Source organism: Oncorhynchus nerka, unplaced genomic scaffold (assembly GCF_034236695.1).
Source record: "Oncorhynchus nerka isolate Pitt River unplaced genomic scaffold, Oner_Uvic_2.0 unplaced_scaffold_948, whole genome shotgun sequence".
Classification (NCBI taxonomy): domain Eukaryota; kingdom Metazoa; phylum Chordata; class Actinopteri; order Salmoniformes; family Salmonidae; genus Oncorhynchus; species Oncorhynchus nerka.
This window is the reverse complement of record NW_027040367.1, coordinates 69,083-90,148: the sequence shown is the minus strand read 5'-3', so window position 1 is coordinate 90,148 and position 21,066 is coordinate 69,083. Positions and strand designations below refer to the sequence as shown.

Sequence of the window (21,066 nt, the reverse complement as noted above, 5' to 3'; positions counted from 1 at the left end):
AGTTATTTGATGTGATAGTGATTTGATGTGATAGTTATTTGATGATGATAGTGATTTGATGATAGTTATTTGATGATAGTGATTTGATGTGATAGTGATTTGATGATAGTTATTTGATGTGATAGTGATTTGATGTTATTTGATTTGATGTGATTGATGTGATAGTGATGTGATTTGATTTGTGATAGTTATTTGATGATAGTGATTTGATGTGATAGTTATTTGATGATTGTGATGTTGATGTGATAGTTATTTGATTTGATAGTGATTTGATGATATAGTGATTGATGATAGTGATTTGATGTGTTATTTGATGATAGTGATTTGATGATAGTGATAGTTATTTGATGTGATAGTTATTTGATGTGATAGTTATTTGATGTGATTTGATGTGATAGTTATTTGATGTGATAGTTATTTGATGTGATAGTGATTTGATTTGATAGTTATTTGATGATATAGTGATTTGATGAGTGATTTGTGATTTGATGTGATAGTGATTTGATGTGATAGTGAGTTGATGTGATTGTGATTTGATGTGTTATTTTGTGATTTGATGTGATAGTTATTTTGATGTGATAGTGATTTGATAGTGATAGTGATTTGATGTGATAGTGATTTGATGATAGTGATTTGAGATGATGTGATAGTGATTTGATGTGATAGAGATTTGATGTGATAATGAGTTGATGATTGTGATTTGATGATTGTGATTGATGTGATAGTTATTTTGTGATTTGATGATAGTTATTTGATGTGATTGTGATTTGGTGATTTGATGTGATAGTGATTTGATAGTGATTTAGATGATTTGATGTGATAGTTATTTGATGTGATTGTGATTTGATGTGATTGTGATTTGATGTGATAGTTATTTTGATGTGATAGTTATTTGATGTGATAGTGATTTGATGTGATAGTGATTTGATGATAGTGATTTGATGTGGTAGTTATTTGATGTGATAGTGATTTGATGTTATAGTGATTTGATGTGGTAGTTATTTGATGTGATAGCATTTATTAGTGATGTGATAGTGATTTGATGTGATAGTGATTTGATGTGGTAGTTATTTTGATGTGATATGTTATTTGATGTGATAGTTATTTGATGTGATAGTTATTTGATGTGATAGTGATTTGATATAGTTATTTGATGTGATAGTGATTTGATGTGATAGTGATTTGATGTGATAGTTATTTGATGTGATTGTGATTTTGATTGTGATTTGATTTGTGATAGTTATTTGATGATAGTGATTTGATAGTGATTTGTGATAGTTATTTGATGTGATTGTGATTTGATGAGTGATTTGATGTGATAGTTATTTGATGTGATAGTGATTTGATGTGATAGTGATTTGGTGTGATAGTTATTTGATGTGATTGATGTGGATAGTGATTTGATGTGATAGTGATTTGATGTTATAGTGATTTGATGATAGTTATTTGATGATAGTGATTTGATGTGATAGTGATTTGATGTGATAGTGATTTGATGTAGTTATTTGATGTGATAGTGATTTGATGTTATAGTGATTTGATGTGATAGTTATTTGATGATAGTGATTTGATGTAGTTATTGATGTGATAGTGATTTGATGTTATAGTGATTTGTATGTGATTTGATGTGATAGTGATTTGATTTGATAGTGAGTTGATGATAGTGTATGTGATTGTGATTTGATGTGATAGTGATTTGTGATAGTTATTTGATGTGATTGATTTATGTGATTGTGATTTTTGATGATAGTGATTTGATGTGATAGTTATTTGATATGATTGTGATTTGATGTGATAGTGATTTGATGTGATAGTGATTTGATAGTGATTTGATGTGATTTGATGTGATAGTGATTTGATGATAGTGATTTGATGTGATTGTGATTTGATGTGATTGATTTGATAGTGATTTGATAGTGATTTGATGATTTGATATGATTTGATAGTGATTTGATGATTGATTTAGTGATTTGATTTGATGATAGTGATTTGATGTGATAGAGATTTGATGTGATAGTGATTTGATGTGATAGTTATTTGATGATTGATGTGATTGTGATTTGATGTGATAGTTATTTGATGTGTGATAGTTATTTGATGTGATTGATTTGATAGTGATTTGATGTGATAGTGATTTGATGATTTGATGTGATAGTGATGATAGTTATTTGATGTGATAGTGATTTGATGTGATAGTTATTTGATGTGATGATTTGATGATAGTTATTTGATGTGATAGTGATTTGATGTGATAGTGATTTGATGTGATAGTTATTTGATGTGATAGTGATTTGATGTGATAGTGATGTGATAGTGATTTGATGTGATAGTGATTTGATGTGATAGAGATTTGATGTGATAGTGATTTGATGTGATAGTTATTTGATGTGATAGTTATTTGATGTGATAGTTACTTGATGTGATAGTGATTTGATGTGATAGTTATTTGATGTGATTGTGATTTGATGTGATAGTTATTTGATTTGATAGTTATTTGATGATATAGTGATGTGATAGTGATTTGATGTGATTTGATGTGATAGTGATTTGATGTGATAGTTATTTGATGTGATAGTGATTTGATGTGATAGTTATTTGATGTGATTTGATGTGATAGTTATTTGATGTGATAGTTATTTGATGTGATAGTGATTTGATGTGATAGTGATTTGATGTGATAGTGATTTGATGTGATTGATGTGATAGTGATTTGATGTGATAGTGATTTGATGTGATAGTGAGTTGATGTGATTGTGATTTGATGTGATTGTGATTTGATGTGATAGTTATTTGATGTGATAGTGATTTGATGTGATAGTGATTTGATGTGATTGTGATTTGATAGTGATTTGATGTGATAGTGAGATGATGTGATAGTGATTTGATGTGATAGTGATTTGATGTGATAGTGATTTGATGTGATAGTTATTTGATGTGATTGTGATTTGATGTGATTGTGATTTGATGTGATAGTTATTTGATGTGATAGTGATTTGATGTGATAGTGATTTGATGTGATAGTGATTTGATGTGATAGTTATTTGATGTGATTGTGATTTGATGTGATTGTGATTTGATGTGATAGTTATTTGATGTGATAGTGATTTGATGATAGTGATTTGATGATAGTGATTTGATGTGATAGTGATTTGATGTGGTAGTTATTTGATGATAGTGATTTGATGTTATAGTGATTTGGTGTGGTAGTTATTTGATGATTGATGTGATAGTGATTTGATGATAGTGAGTTGATGATAGTGATTTGATGTGATAGTTATTTGATGTGATAGTGATTTGATGTGATAGTTATTTGATGTGGTAGTTATTTGATGTGATAGTGATTTGATGTTATAGTGATTTGGTGTGGTAGTTATTTGATGTGATTGATGTGATAGTGATTTGATGTGATAGTGAGTTGATGTGATAGTGATTTGATGTGATAGTTATTTGATGTGATAGTGATTTGATGTGATAGTGATTTGATGTGATAGTTATTTGATGTGATAGTTATTTGATGTGATTGTGATTTGATGTGATTGTGATTTGATGTGATAGTTATTTGATGTGATAGTGATTTGATGTGATAGTGATTTGATGTGATAGTTATTTGATGTGATTGTGATTTGATGTGATTGTGATTTGATGTGATAGTGATTTGATGTGATAGTGATTTGATGTGATAGTGATTTGATGTGATAGTGATTTGATGTGGTAGTTATTTGATGTGATAGTGATTTGATGTTATAGTGATTTGGTGTGGTAGTTATTTGATGTGATTGATGTGATAGTGATTTGATGTGATAGTGAGTTGATGTGATAGTGATTTGATGTGATAGTTATTTGATGTGATAGTGATTTGATGTGATAGTTATTTGATGTGATAGTGATTTGATGTGGTAGTTATTTGATGTGATAGTGATTTGATGTTATAGTGATTTGGCGTGGTAGTTATTTGATGTGATTGATGTGATAGTGATTTGATGTGATAGTGAGTTGATGTGATAGTGATTTGATGTGATAGTTATTTGATGTGATAGTGATTTGATGTGATAGTTATTTGATGTGATAGTGATTTTATGTGATTGTGATTTGATGTGATAGTGATTTGGTGTGGTAGTTATTTGATGTGATTGATGTGATAGTGATTTGATGTGATAGTTATTTGATGTGATAGTTATTTGATATGATTGTGATTTGATGTGATAGTGATTTGATGTGATAGTGATTTGATAGTGATTTGATGTGATTTGATGTGATAGAGATTTGATGTGATAGTTATTTGATGTGATTGTGATTTGATGTGATTGATTTGATAGTGATTTGATAGTGATTTGATGTGATAGTGATTTGATGTGATTGATTTGATAGTGATTTGATGTGATAGTGATTTGATGTGATAGAGATTTGATGTGATAGTGATTTGATGTGATAGTTATTTGATGTGATTGATGTGATTGTGATTTGATGTGATAGTTATTTGATGTGATAGTTATTTGATGTGATTGATTTGATAGTGATTTGATGTGATAGTGATTTGATGTGATTTGATGTGATAGTGATGTGATAGTTATTTGATGTGATAGTGATTTGATGTGATAGTTATTTGATGTGATAGTGATTTGATGTGATAGTTATTTGATGTGATAGTGATTTGATGTGATAGTGATTTGATGTGATATTTATTTGATGTGATAGTGATTTGATGTGATAGTGATGTGATAGTGATTTGATGTGATAGTGATTTGATGTGATAGAGATTTGATGTGATAGTGATTTGATGTGATAGTTATTTGATGTGATTGATGTGATTGTGATTTGATGTGATAGTTATTTGATGTGATAGTTATTTGATGTGATTGATTTGATAGTGATTTGATGTGATAGTGATTTGATGTGATTTGATGTGATAGTGATGTGATAGTGATTTGATGTGATAGTTATTTGATGTGATAGAGATTTGATAGTGATTTGATGTGATAGTGATTGATGTGATAGTTATTTGATGTGATAGTGATTTGATGTGATAGTTATTTGATGTGATAGTGATTTGATGTGATAGTTATTTGATGTGATAGTGATTTGATGTGATAGTGATTTGATGTGATAGTTATTTGATGTGATAGTGATTTGATAGTTATTTGATGTGATAGTGATTGATGTGATAGTGATGTGATTGTGATTTGATGTGATAGTGATTTGATGTGATAGTGATTTGATGTGATAGTTATTTGATGTGATTTGATGTGATTTGATAGTGATTTGATGATAGTGATTTGATGTGATAGTGATTTGATGTGATAGTTATTTGATGTGATAGTGATTTGATGTGATAGTGATTTGATGTGGTAGTTATTTGATGTTAGTTATTTGATGTGATAGTTACTTGATGTGATAGTGATTTGATGTAGTTATGAGTGATTTGATGTTGATAGTTATTTGATGTAGTTATTTGATGATATAGTGATGTGATGTGATTTTGTGATTTGATAGTGATTTGATGTGATAGTTATTTGATGATAGTGATTTTGTGATAGTGATTTGATTGATTTGATGTGATAGTGATTTGATGTGATAGTTATTTGATGATAGTGATTTGATGTGATAGTGATTTGATGTGATAGTGATTTGATGTGATTGATGTGATAGTGATTTGATTTGATAGTGATTTGATGTGATATAGTTGATTGATTGTGATTTGATGATTGTGATTTGATGTGATAGTGATTTGATGTGATAGTTATTTGATGTGATAGTGATTTGATATGATATTTGATGTGATTGTGATTTGATGTGATTGTGATTTGATGTGATAGTGATTTGATGTGATAGTTATTTGATGTGATAGTTTTGATGTGATTAGTGATTTTGAGTGATTTGATGTGATAGTTATTTGATTTGATAGTTATTTGTGATAGTGATTTGATGTGATAGTGATTTGATGTGATAGTGATTTGATGTGATAGTTATTTGATGTGATAGTGATTTGATGTGATAGTGATTTGATAGTTATTTGATGTGATAGTGATTTGATGTGATAGTGATTTGATGATGATTTGATGTGATAGTGATTTGATGTGATAGTGATTTGATGTGATTTGAGTGTTATTTGATGTGATAGTTATTTGATGTGATAGTGATTTGATGTGATTGATGTGATAGTGATTTGATGTGATAGTGATTTTTGATAGTGATTTAGTGTTATTTGATGTGATAGTTATTTGATGTGATAGTGATTTGATGATTGATGATAGTGATTTGATGTGATAGTGATTTGATGTGATAGTGATTTGATGTGATAGTTATTTGATGTGATAGTGATTTGATGTGATTGATGTGATAGTGATTTGATGTGATAGTGATTTGATGTGATAGTGATTTGATGTGATAGTTATTTGATGTGATAGTGATTTGATGTGATTGATGTGATAGTGATTTGATGTGATAGTGATTTGATGTGATAGTGAGTTGATGTGATTGTGATTGTGATTTGATGTGATTGTGATTTGATGTGATAGTGATTTAATGTGATAGTTATTTGATGTGATAGTGATTTGATGTGATAGTTATTTGATGTGATAGTGATTTGATGTGATTGATGTGATAGTGATTTGATGTGATGTGATTTGATGTGATAGTGATTTGATGTGATAGTGATTTGATGTGATAGTGATTTGATGTGATAGTTATTTGATGTGATAGTTATTTGATGTGATAGTTACTTGATGTGATAGTTACTTGATGTGATTGTGATTTGATAGTGATTTGATGTGATAGTTATTTGATGTGATAGTTATTTGATTTGATAGTTATTTGATGTGATAGTGATTTGATGTGATAGTGATTTGATGTGATAGTGATTTGATGTGATAGTTATTTGATGTGATAGTTATTTGATGTTATAGTTATTTGATGTGATTTGATGTGATAGTTATTTGATGTGATAGTTATTTGATGTGATGGTGATTTGATGTGATTGATGTGATAGTGATTTGATGTGATTATTTGATGTGATAGTTATTTGATGTTATTTGATTGATAGTTATTTGATGTGATAGTGATTTGATGTGATAGTTATTTGATGTGATAGTTATTTGATGTGATTGTGATTTGATGTGATAGTTATTTGATTTGATAGTTATTTGATGTGATAGTGATGTGATTGATGTGATGTGATAGTGATTTGATGTGATAGTTATTTGATGTGATAGTTATTTGATGTGATAGTGATTTGATGTGATAGTTATTTGATGTGATAGTTATTTGATGTGATTGTGATTTGATGTGATTTGATGTGATAGTTATTTGATGTGATAGTGATTTGATGTGATTGTGTGATGGTAATGGTGATGTGATGTGCTGTTGATGTTCTTCTGTCATCGTGATTGTGTTTATAAAATCTCTCTCTTTCTCTCTCTCTCTTTTTGTCTCTCTCTTTTTGTCTCTCTCTCCGTGTCTCTCTCTCTCTCTGTCCCCCTCTCTCTTTGTCTCTCACTCTCTCTCTGTCCCCTCTCTGCCCCCCACTTCTCTCTCTCTCTCTCTCTCTCTCTCTCTCTCTGTCCCCACTTCTCTCTCTCTCTCTGTCCCCCCACTTCTCTCTCTCTCTCTCTCTGCCCCCCCCTCACTCTCTCTCTCTCTCTCTCTCTCTCTCTCTCTCTCTCTCTCTCTGTCCCCCTCTGTCTCTCTCCCTCCCCTCAGTGTACCTGGCGTGACCAACCTGAACACCTACCAGGTGATGATGTCCAGTATGTGTGTTCAGTGGCAGCCCCATCGTCAGGCTGACCTCTACAGGGTGGTCATCGAGTCTCTGCTCAGTGAGTAACGATGTCCGTGTGTTTTTGACTAGACCTTCTCCTTCATGTTATAGCTGAATGTCTGTGTGTTTTTGACTAGGCCTTCTCCTTCATGTTATAGCTGAATGTCCGTGTGTTTTTGACTAGGCAGTCTCCTTCATGTTATAGCTGAATGTCTGTGTGTTTTGACTAGGTCTTCTCCTTCATGTTATAGCTGAATGTCTGTGTGTTTTTGACTAGACCTTCTCCTTCATGTTATAGCTGAATGTCTGTGTGTTTTTGACTAGGCCTTCTCCTTCATGTTATAGCTGAATGTCCGTGTGTTTTTGACTAGACCTTCTCCTTCATGTTATAGCTGAATGTCTGTGTGTTTTTGACTAGGCCTTCTCCTTCATGTTATAGCTGAATGTCTGTGTGTTTTTGACTAGGCCTTCTCCTTCATGTTATAGCTGAATGTCCGTGTGTTTTTGACTAGACCTTCTCCTTCATGTTATAGCTGAATGTCCGTGTGTTTTTGACTAGACCTTCTCCTTCATGTTATAGCTGAATGTCTGTGTGTTTTTGACTAGGCCTTCTCCTTCATGTTATAGCTGAATGTCTGTGTGTTTTTGACTAGACCTTCTCCTTCATGTTATGTCCGTGTGTTTTAGCTGACCTTCTCCTTCATGTTATCTGAATGTGTGTTTTTGACTAGGCCGTCTCCTTCATGTTATAGCTGAATGTCCATGTGTTTTTGACTAGACCTTCTCCTTCATGTTATAGCTGAATGTCTGTGTGTTTTTGACTAGGCCGTCTCCTTCATGTTATAGCTGAATGTCCGTGTGTTTTTGACTAGACCTTCTCCTTCATGTTATAGCTGAATGTCTGTGTGTTTTTGACTAGACCTTCTCCTTCATGTTATAGCTGAATGTCTGTGTGTTTTTGACTAGGCCTTCTCCTTCATGTTATAGCTGAATGTCTGTGTGTTTTTGACTAGACCTTCTCCTTCATGTTATAGCTGAATGTCTGTGTGTTTTTGACTAGGCCTTCTCCTTCATGTTATAGCTGAATGTCCATGTGTTTTTGACTAGGCCTTCTCCTTCATGTTATAGCTGAATGTCCGTGTGTTTTTGACTAGGCCTTCTCCTTCATGTTATAGCTGAATGTCTGTGTGTTTTTGACTAGGCCGTCTCCTTCATGTTATAGCTGAATGTCTGTGTGTTTTTGACTAGGTCTTCTCCTTCATGTTATAGCTGAATGTCAGTGTGTTTTTGACTAGGGCTTCTCTGACGTGTTACAGTGTTGCTATGTCACTTCTTAGAGTAGTTGTATTCCTCCTGTCCTCTGACAGTGTTGCTATGTAGAGTATATTCCTCCTGTCCTCTGACAGTGTTGCTATGTCACTTCTTAGAGTAGTTGTATTCCTCCTGTCCTCTGACAGTGTTGCTATGTCACTTCTTAGAGTAGTTGTATTCTTCCTGTCCTCTGACAGTGTTGCTATGTCACTTCTTAGAGTAGTTGTATTCTTCCTGTCCTCTGACAGTGTTGCTTTGTCACTTCTTAGAGTAGTTGTATTCCTCCTGTCCTCTGACAGTGTTGCTATGTCACTTCTTAGAGTAGTTGTATTTCTCCCGTCCTCTGACAGTGTTGCTATGTCACTTCTTAGAGTAGTTGTATTCTTCCTGTCCTCTGACAGTGTTGCATGTCACTTCTTATAGTTGTATTCCTCCTGTCCTCTGACAGTGTTGCTATGTCACTTCTTAGAGTAGTTGTATTCTTCCTGTCCTCTCTCCCTAGAGTAGTTGTATTCTGTCCTCCTTCAGTGTTGCTATGTCACTTCTTAGAGTAGTTGTATTCCTCCTGTCCTCTGACAGTGTTGCTATGTCACTTCTTAGAGTAGTTGTATTCTTCCTGTCCTCTGACAGTGTTGCTATGTCACTTCTTAGAGTAGTTGTATTCCTCTGTCCTCTGACAGTGTTGCTATGTCACTTCTTAGAGTAGTTGTATTCCTATGTCCTCTGACAGTGTTGCTATGTCACTTCTAGTTGTATTCCTCCTGTCCTCTGACAGTGTTGCTATGTCACTTCTTAGAGTAGTTGTATTCCTCCTGTCCTCTGACAGTGTTGCTATGTCACTTCTTAGAGTAGTTGTATTCTTCCCGTGCTCTGACAGTGTTGCTATGTCATTCCTCCTGTCCTCTGACAGTGTTGCTATGTCACTTCTTAGAGTAGTTGTATTCCTCCTGTCCTCTGACAGTGTTGCTATGTCACTTCTTAGAGTAGTTGTATTCCTCCTGTCCTCTGACAGTGTTGCTATGTCACTTCTTAGAGTAGTTGTATTCCTCCTGTCCTCTGACAGTGTTGCTATGTCACTTCTTAGAGTAGTTGTATTCCTCCTGTCCTCTGACAGTGTTGCTATGTCACTTCTTAGAGTAGTTGTATTCCTCCTGTGCTCTGACAGTGTTGCTATGTCACTTCTTAGAGTAGTTGTATTCCTCCTGTCCTCTGACAGTGTTGCTATGTCACTTCTTAGAGTAGTTGTATTCCTCCTGTCCTCTGACAGTGTTGCTATGTCACTTCTTAGAGTAGTTGTATTCCTCCTGTCCTCTGACAGTGTTGCTATGTCACTTCTTAGAGTAGTTGTATTCCTCCTGTCCTCTGACAGTGTTGCTATGTCACTTCTTAGAGTAGTTGTATTCCTCCTGTCCTCTGACAGTGTTGCTATGTCACTTCTTAGAGTAGTTGTATTCCTCCTGTCCTCTGACAGTGTTGCTATGTCACTTCTTAGAGTAGTTGTATTCCTCCTGTCCTCTGACAGTGTTGCTATGTCACTTCTTAGAGTAGTTGTATTCCTCCTGTGCTCTGACAGTGTTGCTATGTCACTTCTTAGAGTAGTTGTATTCTTCCCGTGCTCTGACAGTGTTGCTATGTCACTTCTTAGAGTAGTTGTATTCCTCCTGTCCTCTGACAGTGTTGCTATGTCACTTCTTAGAGTAGTTGTATTCCTCCCGTGCTCTTGACAGTGTTGCTATGTCACTTCTTAGAGTAGTTGTATTCCTCCTGTCCTCTGACAGTGTTGCTATGTCACTTCTTAGAGTAGTTGTATTCCTCCTGTCCTCTGACAGTGTTGCTATGTCACTTCTTAGAGTAGTTGTATTCTTCCTGTCCTCTGACAGTGTTGCTATGTCACTTCTTAGAGTAGTTGTATTTCTCCCGTGCTCTGACAGTGTTGCTGTGTCACTTCTTAGCATCAAGCTTAAAGTACTTTCTATATTTTCTCTTTTATTGCCCATTTCCATCTCCCCAAACCTCAGGCATGAGCTTATCTTCAAATCCACCAAATCCTCAGCGCTTCCTTTCTCTCTCTTTCTCTTTCTCCCTTCACCCCCTCTCTCTGTCTCTCTCTCCTCTCTCCCCCTCTCTCCCCCTCTCTCTCCCCTCTCTCTCTCTCTGTCCCCCTCTGTCTCTCTCTCCCCCTCTCTCCCCCTCTCTCTGTCCCCTCTGTCTCTCTCTCCCCCCTCTCTCTCTGTCTCTCTCTGTCTCTGTCTCTCTCTCTGTCTCTCTCTCTCTCTCTCTCTCTCTCTCTCTCTCTCTCTCTCTCTCTGTCCCCCTTGTCTCTCTCTCTCTCTCTCTCTGTCCCCTCTGTCTCTCTCTCTCTCTCTCTGTCCCCCCTCTGTCTCTCTATCTCTCCCCCTCTCTCTGTCCCCTCTGTCTCTCTCTCTCCCCCTCTCTCTGTCCCTCTCTCTCTCTCTCTCTCTCCCCCTCTCTCTGTCCCCCCTCTCTCTCTCTCTCTCTCCCCCCTATCTCTCTCTGTCTTCCTTTCTTTCTCTTTCTCCCTCCCCTCCTCCCTCCTCTCTCTCTCTTTCACTCCCCTCTCTGTCCCCTCTGTCTCTCTCTCTCTCCCCCTCTCTCTGTCCCCTCTCTCTCTCTCTCTCTCCCCCTATCTCTCCCTGTCTTCCTTTCTTTTTCTCTTTCTCCCTCCCCTCTCTGTCTCACTCTCTCTTTCTCTTTCACTCCCCCTCTCTCTGTCCCCCTCTGTCTCTCTCTCTCCCCCTCTCTCTGTCCCCTCTGTCTCTCTCTCTCCCCCTCTCTCTGTCACCTCCCTCTCTCTCTCCCCTCTCTCTGTCCCCCTCTGTCTCTCTCTCTCCTCTCTCTGTCCCCTCTCTCTCTCTCTCTCTCTCTCTGTCCCCCTTGTCTCTCTCTCTCCCCCTCTCTCTGTCCCCCTCTGTCTCTCTCTCTCCCCCTCTCTCTGTCCCCCTCTGTCTCTCTATCTCTCCCCCCTCTCTCTGTCCCCCTCTGTCTCTCTCTCTCCCCCTCTCTCTGTCCCTCTCTCTCTCTCTCTCTCTCTCTCTCCCCCCTCTCTCTCTCTCTCTCTCCCCCTATCTCTCTCTGTCTTCCTTTCTTTCTCTTTCTCCCTCCCCCTCCTCTCTCTCTCTCTCTCTTTCTTTCCTCCCCCTCTCTCTGTCCCCTCTGTCTCTCTCTCTCCCCTCTCTCTGTCCCCCTCTCTCTCTCTCTCTCCCCCTCTCTCCCTGTCTTCCTTTCTTTCTTCTCCCTCCCCTCCTCTCTCTCCCTCTCTTCTCTTGTCCCCTCTCTGTCCCCTCTCTCTCTCTCTCTCCCCTCTCTCTGTCCCCCTCTGTCTCTCTCTCTCTCCCCCCCTCTGTCCCCTCTGTCCACTCTCCCCCTCTCTCTGTCCCCCTCTCTCTGTCTCTCTCTCTCCCCCTCTCTCTGTCCCCCCTCTCTCTCTCTCTCCCTCTCTCTGTCCCTCTCTCTCTCTCTCTCTCTCCCCCTCTCTCTGTCCCCCTCTCTCTCTCTCTCTCCTCCCTCTCTCTCTGTCTTCCTTTCTTTCTCTCCCTCCTCCTCTCTCTCTCACTCTCTCTCTTTCACTCCCCTCTCTCTGTCCCCTCTGTCTCTCTCTCTCTCCCCTCTCTCTGTCCCCTCTGTCTCTCTCTCTCTCCCTCTCTCTGTCCCCCTCTGTCTCTCTCTCCCCCCTCTCTGTCCCCTCTCTCTCTCTCTCTCCTCCCTATCTCTCTCTGTCTTCCTTTCTTTCTCTTTCTCCCTCCTCCTCTCTCTCACTCTCTCTTTCTCTTTCCTTTCCCCCTCTGTCCCCTCTGTCTCTCTCTCCCCCCTCTCTCTCTCCATTTATCTCTCTAAACACAGGAGATTTGAGATCTGTTCCAATATTAAAACCAGACCCTGCCTCTATTCCTTCCGTATGCCTTAACGTGCTCCGTCTGGATCTGTCTGGAATTAGTTCTATCTCATAGCTCACTGATATTATAGGAGCACAGTTGATTGACTGCTAGGAAGGTATACAGTAGTAATGTGCTGTGTGGTTAGTGACAGCATGGCAGGTTGTGTTCAGCTCTGTGTGGTTAAGTGACAGCATGGCAGGTTGTGTTCAGCTCTGTGTGGTTAGTGACAGCATGGCAGGTTGTGTACAGCTCTGTGTGGTTAGTGACAGCATGGCAGGTTGTGTTCAGCTCTGTGTGGTTAGTGACAGCATGGCAGGTTGTGTACAGCTCTGTGTGGTTAGTGACAGCATGGCAGGTTGTGTACAGCTCTGTGTGGTTAGTGACAGCATGGCAGGTTGTGTACAGCTCTGTGTGGTTAGTGACAGCATGGCAGGTTGTGTTCAGCTCTGTGTGGTTAGTGACAGCATGGCAGGTTGTGTTCAGCTCTGTGTGGTTAGTGACAGCATGGCAGGTTGTGTTCAGCTCTGTGTGGTTAGTGACAGCATGGCAGGTTGTGTACAGCTCTGTGTGGTTAGTGACAGCATGGCATAATAACCATTATGTTGTCTACCCTGTGTTCTACTGTGTGTGTGTATTCTCTCTGGAGTCTGTTTCAAGTATACAAGGAGTGTAGTAAGCTAATAGCAATTAATGTAATTTAAATACTTCAGTCTTTGTAACATTCAGCGAATAAATATCTAATAATGATCAGTTTTACACTTCATGACAACTGGTTAATATTGAGGAAATCTCTATTGTCTGTCCAGATATGTGACTGGACAACAACCCTGGTTAAATCAATGACCAAGTGTTTTTAACTAGGCAAGTCAGTTAAGAACAAATTCTTATTTTCAATGACGGCCTAGGAACAGTGGGTTAACTGCCTGTTCAGGGGTAGAACGACAGTTTTGTACCTTGTCAGCTCGGGGGTTTGAACTTGCAACCTTCCGGTTACTAGTCCAACTCTCTAACCACTAGGCTACCTTGCCGCAGGCATTATGAGTGTAACCCTGAGTCACTCTAACCACTAACCACTAGGCTACCATGCTGCCCCTCCACTCTAACCACTAACCACTAGGCTACCCTGCTGCCCCTCCACTCTAACCACTAACCACTAGGCTACCCTGCTGCCCCTCCACTCTAACCACTAACCACTAGGCTACCCTGCCGCCCCAGTGTATAATAGGGAGGGTGGTATTTGAGGGTGGTACTAGGCTACCCTGCCGCCCCAGTGTATAATAAGGAGGGTGGTATTTGAGGGTGGTACCAGGCTACCCTGCCGCCCCAGTGTATAATAGGGAGGGTGGTATTTGAGGGTGGTACTAGGCTACCCTGCCACCCCCTGCCGCCCCAGTGTATTATAGGGAGGGTGGTATTTGAGGGTGGTACTAGGCTACCCTGCCGCCCCAGTGTATAATAAGGAGGGTGGTATTTGAGGGTGGTACCTAGGCTACCCCTGCCGCCCCAGTGTATAATGGGGAGGGTGGTATTTGAGGGTGGTACTAGGCTACCCTGCCACCCCAGTGTATAATAGGGAGGGTGGTATTTGAGGGTGGTACTAGGCTACCCTGCCGCCCCAGTGTATAATAGGGAGGGTGGTATTTGAGGGTGGTACTAGGCTACCCTGCCACCCCAGTGTATAATAGGGAGGGTGGTATTTGAGGGTGGTACTAGGCTACCCTGCCGCCCCAGTGTATTATAGGGAGGGTGGTATTTGAGGGTGGTACTAGGCTACCCTGCTGCCCCAGTGTATAATAAGGAGGGTGGTATTTGAGGGTGCTACTAGGCTACCCTGCCGCCCCCAGTGTATTATAGGGAGGGTGGTATTTGAGGGTGGTACTAGGCTACCCTGCCGCCCCAGTGTATAATAGGGAGGGTGGTATTTGAGGGTGGTACCAGGCTACCCTGCCACCCCAGTGTATAATAGGGAGGGTGGTATTTGAGGGTGGGAGGGTGGTACTAGGCTACCCTGCCGCCCCAGTGTATTATAGGGAGGGTGGTATTTGAGGGTGGTACTAGGCTACCCTGCTGCCCCAGTGTATAATAAGGAGGGTGGTATTTGAGGGTGCTACTAGGCTACCCTGCCGCCCCAGTGTATTATAGGGAGGGTGGTATTTGAGGGTGGTACTAGGCTACCCTGCCACCCCAGTGTATAATAGGGAGGGTGGTATTTGAGGGTGGTACCAGGCTACCCTGCCACCCCAGTGTATAATAGGGAGGGTGGTATTTGAGGGTGGTACTAGGCTACCCTGCCGCCCCAGTGTATTATAGGGAGGGTGGTATTTGAGGGTGGTACTAGGCTACCCTGCTGCCCCAGTGTATAATAAGGAGGGTGGTATTTGAGGGTGGTACTAGGCTACCCTGCCGCCCCAGTGTATTATAGGGAGGGTGGTATTTGAGGGTGGTACTAGGCTACCCTGCCACCCCAGTGTATAATAGGGAGGGTGGTATTTGAGGGTGGTACCAGGCTACCCTGCCACCCCAGTGTATAATAGGGAGGGTGGTATTTGAGGGTGGTACTAGGCTACCCTGCCGCCCCAGTGTATAATAGGGAGGGTGGTATTTGAGGGTGGTACTAGGCTACCCTGCCGCCCCAGTGTATTATAGGGAGGGTGGTATTTGAGGGTGGTACTAGGCTACCCTGCCACCCCAGTGTATAATAGGGGAGGGTGGTATTTGAGGGTGGTACTAGGCTACCCTGCCGCCCCAGTGTATTATAGGGAGGGTGGTATTTGAGGGTGGTACTAGGCTACCCTGCTGCCCCAGTGTATAATAAGGCGGGTGGTATTTGAGGGTGCTACTAGGCTACCCTGCCGCCCCAGTGTATTATAGGGAGGGTGGTATTTGAGGGTGGTACTAGGCTACCCTGCCGCCCCCCAGTGTATAATAGGGAGGGTGGTATTTGAGGGTGGTACCAGGCTACCCTGCCACCCCAGTGTATAATAGGGAGGGTGGTATTTGAGGGTGGTACTGAGGCTACCCTGCCACCCCAGTGTATTATAGGGAGGGTGGTATTTGAGGGTGGTACTAGGCTACCCTGCCGCCCCAGTGTATAATAGGAGGGTGGTATTTGAGGGTGGTACTAGGCTACCCTGCCGCCCCCAGTGTATAATAGGGAGGGTGGTATTTGAGGGTGGTACTAGGCTACCCTGCCGCCCCAGTGTATAATAGGGAGGGTGGTATTTGAGGGTGGTACTAGGCTACCCTGCCGCCCCAGTGTATTTGATTTGAGGGTGGTACTAGGCTACCCTGCCACCCCAGTGTATAATAGGGAGGGTGGTATTTGAGGGTGGTACTAGGCTACCCTGCCACCCCAGTGTATAATAGGGAGGGTGGTATTTGAGGGTGGTACTAGGCCACCCTGCCGCCCCAGTGTATAATAGGGAGGGTGGTATTTGAGGGTGGTACTAGGCTACCCTGCCGCCCCAGTGTATAATAAGGAGGGTGGTATTTGAGGGTGGTACTAGGCTACCCTGCCGCCCCAGTGTATAATAGGGAGGGTGGTATTTGAGGGTGGTACTAGGCTACCCTGCCGCCCCAGTGTATAATAGGGAGGGTGGTATTTGAGGGTGGTACTAGGCTACCCTGCCGCCCCAGTGTATAATAGGGAGGGTGGTATTTGAGGGTGGTACTAGGCTACCCTGCCGCCCCAGTGTATAATAGGGAGGGTGGTATTTGAGGGTGGTACTAGGCTACCCTGCCACCCCAGTGTATAATAGGGAGGGTGGTATTTGAGGGTGGTACTAGGCTACCCTGCCACCCCAGTGTATAATAGGGAGGGTGGTATTTGAGGGTGGTACTAGGCTACCCTGCCGCCCCCAGTGTATAATAGGGAGGGTGGTATTTGAGGGTGGTACCAGGCTACCCTGCCGCCCCAGTGTATAATAGGGAGGGTGGTATTTGAGGGTGGTACTAGGCTACCCTGCCGCCCCAGTGTATAATAGGGAGGGTGCTATTTGAGGGTGGTACTAGGCTACCCTGCCGCCCCAGTGTATAATAGGGAGGGTGCTATTTGAGGGTGGTACTAGGCCACCCTGCTGCCCCAGTGTATAATAGGGAGGGTGGTATTTGAGGGTGGTACTAGGCTCCCCTGCCGCCCCAGTGTATAATAGGGAGGGTGGTATTTGAGGGTGGTACTAGGCTACCCTGCCGCCCCAGTGTATAATAGGGAGGGTGGTATTTGAGGGTGGTACTAGGCTACCCTGCTGCCCCAGTGTATAATAGGGAGGGTGGTATTTGAGGGTGGTACTAGGCTACTCCCTGCCGCCCCAGTGTATAATAGGGAGGGTGGTATTTGAGGGTGGTACTAGGCTACCCTGCCGCCCCAGTGTATAATAGGGAGGGTGGTATTTGAGGGTGGTACTAGGCTACCCTGCCGCCCAGTGTATAATAGGGAGGGTGGTATTTGTTGGGGGGTTGATGTTTTAGCCAAATACGTCTGATCATCTTCCACATAGCTGGGTTTGTAAAGGGTCTTTCAGTGAAAACATCCCATCCAGTTGTTTAGCTCAGGAATCAGCAGTCATACGACTCTGGTACATATTTGGTTAATCCCATTATTGGATGAGTGTTTCTGTGGTCCTTGTTCCTGGACATTATTACGTGAAATCATCTAGACTGTAAAGGAGAACCTCGTACATCTCCTTCTGTAATTGGGATGCAGAGACACATTATCCCTGATCTGTTTCCAATATGACACAATTCTGAGAAATTATTATATATTTTTTAATTCTTCCTGTTTTAGCATTTATTTTCGAAATGAAAGAAAATACAAATCTGTGCATCCTTTTTGTCATTCAGCTCAGCTGAGACCAGGGCTCATAGGGCTCTGATCTAAAGTAGTGCACTCTGTAGGGAATAGGTACCATTTGAGCTGCAGGTAGTACTGCCTCTGTCCCTGCCAGACAGACAGAGACAGAGGAAGGAAATCCCTGGAAGGAGAGATTTGAGGAATTAGAATGTAGAATGCAGGAGCAGCTAGAGAACATCTAGAAGGCAGAGTTCCAGAACCTTTAGTTCTATTGTCCTCTGTTCTGATTCTGACTGACTGGGTCACGTACAGATCAGTGGCCCAGGATATCTGACTGCAGGAGTCACAGATCGTGTTAAATATACAGGAATGGTGTATGTGTATGTACGTGTGTATGTATGTATGTATGTATGTGTGTGTGTGTGTGTGTGTGTGTGTACACGCGTGTGTGTGTGTGCGTACGCGTGTGTGTGTGTGTTTTTATTTCACCTTTATTTAACCAGGTAGGCTAGTTGAGAACAAGTTCTCATTTGCAACTGCGACCTGGCCAAGATAAAGCATAGCAGTGTGAACAGACAACACAGAGTTACACATGGAGTAAACAATTAACAAGTCAATAACACAGTAGAAAAAAAATGGGCAGTCTATATACAATGTGTGCAAAAGGCATGAGGAGGTAGGCGAATAATACAATTTTGCAGATTAACACTGGGGTGATAAATGATCAGATGGTCATGTACAGGTAGAGATATTGGTGTGCAAAAAGAGCAGAAAAGTAAATAAATAAATAAAAAAACAGTATAAAAACAGTATGGGAATGAGGTAGGTGAAAATGGGTGGGCTATTTACCAATAGACTATGTACAGCTGCAGCGATCGGTTAGCTGCTCGGATAGCTGATGTTTGAAGTTGGTGAGCGAGATAAAAGTCTCCAACTTCAGCGATTTTGCAGTTCGTTCCAGTCACAGGCAGCAGAGTACTGGAACGAAAGGCGGCCAAATGAGGTGTTGGCTTTAGGGATGATCAGTGAGATACACCTGCTGGAGCGTGTGCTACGGATGGTGTTGCCATCGTGACCAGTGAACTGAGATAAGGCGGAGCTTTACCTAGCATGGACTTGTAGATGACCTGGAGCCAGTGGGTCTGGCGACGAATATGTAGCGAGGGCCAGCCGACTAGAGCATACAAGTCGCAGTGGTGGGTGGTATAAGGTGCTTTGGTGACAAAACGGATGGCACTATGATAGACTGCATCCAGTTTGCTGAGTAGAGTGTTGGAAGCCATTTTGTAGATGACATCGCGAAATCGAGGATCGGTAGGATAGTCAGTTTTACTAGGGTAAGCTTGGCGGCGTGAGTGAAGGAGGCTTTGTTGCGAATAGAAAGCCGACTTTGATTTGATTTTCGATTGGAGATGTTTGATGAGTCTGAAGGAGAGTTCAAAATCAAATCAAATCAAATCAAATCAAATTTATTTGTCACATACACATGGTTAGCAGATGTTAATGCGAGTGTAGCGAAATGCTTGTGCTTCTAGTTCCGACAATGCAGTGATAACCAAACAAGTAATCTAACTAACAATTCCAAAACTACTGTCTTATACACAGTGTAAGGGGATAAGGAATATGTACATAAGGATATATGAATGAGTGATGGTACAGAGCAGCATACAGTAGATGGTATCGAGTACAGTATATACATATGAGATGAGTATGTAGACAAAGTAAACAAAGTGGCATAGTTAAAGTGGCTAGTGACATAAGAATGCAGTCGATGATCTAGAGTACAGTATATACATATGCATATGAGATGAATAGTGTAGGGTAAGTAACATTATATAAGGTAGCATTGTTTAAAGTGGCTAGTGATATATTTACATCATTTCCCATCAATCTCCCCATTATTAAAGTGGCTGGAGTTTGCAGTCTAGCCAGACACCTAGGTACTTATAGATGTCCACATATTCAAGGTCGGAACCATCCAGGTGGTGATGCTAGTCGGGCATGCGGGTGCACAGGCAGCGATCGGTTGAAAAAGCATGCATTTGGTTTTACTCGCGTTTAAGAGCAGTTGGAGGCCACGGAAGGAGTGCTGTATGGCATTGAAGCTCATTTGGAGGTTAGATAGCACAGTGTCCAATGACGGGCTAAAGTATATAGAATGGTGTCGTCTGCGTAGAGGTGGATCAGGAATCGCCTTTAGCAAGAGCAAACATCTATTGATATAAACAGAGAAAAGAGTCGGCCCGAGGTGAACCCTGTGGCACCCCCACAGAGACTGCCAGAGGACCGGACAGCATGCCCTCCGATTTGACACACTGAACTCTGTCTGCAAAGTAATTGGTGAACCAGGCAAGGCAGTCATCCGAGAAACCGAGGCCATTGAGTCTGCCGATAAGAATATGGTGATTGACAGAGTCAAAGCCTTGGTAGGTCGATGAAGACGGCTGCACAGTACTGTCTTTTATCGGGAAGTGTAATGATATCGTTTAGTACCTTGGCGTAGTTGAGGTGCACCCGTGACCGGCTCGAAACAGATTGCACAGCAGAAGGTGCGGTGGGGTCAAAGATGATAAGTGACCTGTTTGGTGACTTGGCTTCCCGAAGACCTTAGATAGGCAGGGCAGGATGGATGTAGAGATATAGCAGTTTTAGGTCCGGTGTCTGCCCCCTTTGAAGAGGGGGATGACTCGCGGCAGCTTTCAATCCTTGGGGATCTCAGACGATGCGAAAGAGAGGTTGAACAGGCTGGTAATAGGGGTTGCGACAATGGCGGCAGATAGTTTCAGAAATAGAGGGTCCAGATTGTCAAGCCCAGCTGATTTGTACGGGTCTAGGTTTTGCAGCTCTTTCAGAACAAAGTGTACGCGTGTGTGTGTGTACGCGTGTGTACGCGTGCGTGTGTACGCGTGTGTGTGTGTGTGTGTGTGTGTGCGTGCGTGCGTGCGTGCGTGCGTGCGTGCGTGCGTGCGTGCGTGCGTGCGTGCGTGCGTGCGTGCGTGCGTGTGCGTGCGTGCGTGCGTGCGTGCGTGCGTTTGCCTAAACTGGCTGCTTCAAGATGTTTCAGCTGCTGAAAACATTTTTCAAAAAGAGGTTTCATCCGATGTGGCAGAGTCTCGATTCAATTTACAATGGCAAGAAGACACCTTTGGAAAAGAATTACAATAATGAAGTTGATGAATGGACACCATTAGTCTCGTGTGTGTCAGTTCACTCTGTCTTTGGCTTCAAAGATGCTAACATTAGAGGCCCACACTGTTCTACCAGAGAACTCTGTTCTACCAGAGAACTTGTTCTTCCATAGAACTCTGTTCTTCCAT

At 41.6% G+C, this 21,066-nt stretch overlaps 1 protein-coding gene and 1 long non-coding RNA gene across 2 annotated transcripts in view; both read left to right on the top strand.

Moving 5' to 3' along the window:
* The window catches only part of LOC135570673 (collagen alpha-1(XIV) chain-like), a 128,182-nt gene extending 120,363 nt beyond the window's left edge, over positions 1 to 7,819 (top strand). Inside the window, exon 23 of the mRNA XM_065016633.1 lies at positions 7,696 to 7,819. Within this exon, the coding sequence (XP_064872705.1) occupies positions 7,696 to 7,819 (124 nt within the window). The remainder of the gene's footprint in view (positions 1 to 7,695) is intronic.
* LOC135570674 (uncharacterized) overlaps positions 1 to 21,066 on the top strand; it is a 241,397-nt gene that overhangs the window by 170,350 nt on the left and 49,981 nt on the right. The window lies entirely within an intron of this gene.